This window comes from Bidens hawaiensis, unplaced genomic scaffold (assembly GCF_021521415.1).
Source record: "Bidens hawaiensis isolate Kalapana, Puna unplaced genomic scaffold, B.hawaiensis_p1.1 tig00051443_1, whole genome shotgun sequence".
NCBI classification, from domain to species: Eukaryota; Viridiplantae; Streptophyta; class Magnoliopsida; order Asterales; family Asteraceae; genus Bidens; species Bidens hawaiensis.
Genome location: NW_027499228.1, coordinates 125,898 through 127,775, shown reverse-complemented (window position 1 = coordinate 127,775; position 1,878 = coordinate 125,898). Strand labels below are relative to the sequence as shown.

The 1,878-nt window shown below is 42.7% G+C and overlaps 1 protein-coding gene across 1 annotated transcript; it reads left to right on the top strand.

Annotated features, from left to right (window-relative positions):
• Positions 1-428: 428 nt before the first annotated feature.
• On the top strand, positions 429-1,169 carry LOC143599055 (uncharacterized). The gene has a single exon (XM_077077113.1). It carries the CDS (start codon positions 429-431, stop codon positions 1,167-1,169), a length of 741 nt encoding a protein of 246 aa, XP_076933228.1.
• Positions 1,170-1,878: the final 709 nt, after the last annotated feature.

Genomic DNA, 1,878 nt, shown 5'->3' with positions numbered 1-1,878 from the left:
AGCCTCAGCCACTCACGAGGAGATCGTTCCTAGATGCAAAGAAACATTGCTCATTTCAGAATGACATCGGGCACAACACAAACGAGTGTGTGGCCTTGAAAAATGAAATTGAAGCAGCTGTGAAATCTAGCAAACTTGAACATCTGGTCAAGGGCGAAAAATCAGGGACTGCTAAAGCTCCCGCGCGAGATAATTAGGGCCCATCAAAAAAGCAAGTCAAAGATTTTGAACGTTCACATGATTCAGGGTGGACATAGGGTTGAGGAAAAAGGAGAGAGCTCCTGGATGAAGAATGGAAAAATGAACCAACAATTTTTCCACGTGTTAAAGGCGGACCGTGCAATAAGAATCCTTTGATAATCACTGCCCTCTTTGGTCATTACCGATCGCAGTATGTTTTCTTTGACACCGGTAGTACATCTGACATTATGTACGAACAGTGCTTTGAACAACTCGATGAGGAGGATAAGGAGAGATTGAAACCTATTCATGCTCCTGTATCTGGATTTGGAGGTGAGGTGATGCACTCGCGAGGGGTGATATCTTTCCCGGTCACTCTTAGTGACGGGATTCATTCAAGAACTGAGGAAGTTGAATTTTTGGTTCTACCGGCAACTTCCAAACACGACATTATTCTAGGACGGGAAGCAATTGGTTACTTTAATGTTCACCCGTCCATAGCTCACGGTGTGGTAGGAGTCCCAACCCGCACCGGAGTGGCAATCATTCACGTCAATCGACACTGCTTTGAAGCTGAAAGTTCAAAGCCTAGCAAAGTTCTAAAACATGCTCAAAGGACTGAACCAGAGAAATTGATTTTGAACAAAAATTTCCCTGATCAGACAGTTATAATTGGACCTGCTATCTCAGAGATAGTGAGGACATTCTTAAAGCAGTTGTTATCCAAAAATATGGACATCTTCGCCTGGCAACCCGCGGACATGACTAGAGTCCCGCGGAGTATTGCGGAACATAAATTAAGGGTAAACCCGATGTTTACACTAATTGTCCAGAAAAAGAGAAAGATGGGCCCAGAACAGACAAAAGCTATGAATGATCAAGTACAAGATTTGCTTAATGCCGGAATTATCGGGAAATCAAATATCAAACATGGGTGGCTAATCCGGTCATTGTTCCAAAAAGTAACAGAACGTGGCGGATGTGCATAGACTTTAAAGACTTGAACAAAGCTTTCCCAAAGGATTGCTATCCACTACCTGAAATTGATCTCAAAGTAGACGTTGTGGCCCCGTTTAAATTCAAATGCTTCCTTGACGCTTACAAAGGCTACCATCAAATTCGCAATGGTGGCGAGAGATGAAGATAAAACAACATTTCGTATTGACCAAGGCACTTTTTGTTGCAAAATGATGCCTTTCGGACTGAAGAACGCGTGTGCCACATATCAGCGGTTGATGGATCAAGCATTCAAGAACCAGATTTGTCGAAACCTGGAAGTCTAGATGGACGACTTGGTAATAAAAAGCATTGAGGAAGACCAAATGTTGAGAGACATAGAAGAAACATTTGAAACCTTAAGAAGCATCAATATAAAGCAGAATCCAGCAAAGTGTTCCTTTGGGATGGAGGAAGAAAAATTCCTTGGCGTGATCGTTACAGGCGCGGGCTTCAAGGCTAATCCGATAAAATCCAAGCCGTAGCCCGCATGCCTTCTCCTTCTTCGCTCAAAGAGGTTCAGACACTCAACGGAATATTAGTTGCACTAAATAGATTTTTTAGCAAACCATGCAGCCAAATCTTATCCGTTTGTTTCAACATTGAGAAATTGCCTCAAGAAAGCACAATTCAAGTGGAATGAGGAAGCTGAAAAAGCATTCCTAGAGGTCAAAAAATGCTTGGTAGAGTTACCCACGTTGA

What these genes read in the sequence shown, in the direction of transcription:
- LOC143599055 (XM_077077113.1), top strand. Translation starts at nt 429, where the DNA reads ATGTACGAACAGTGCTTTGAACAACTCGATGAGGAGGATAAGGAGAGA.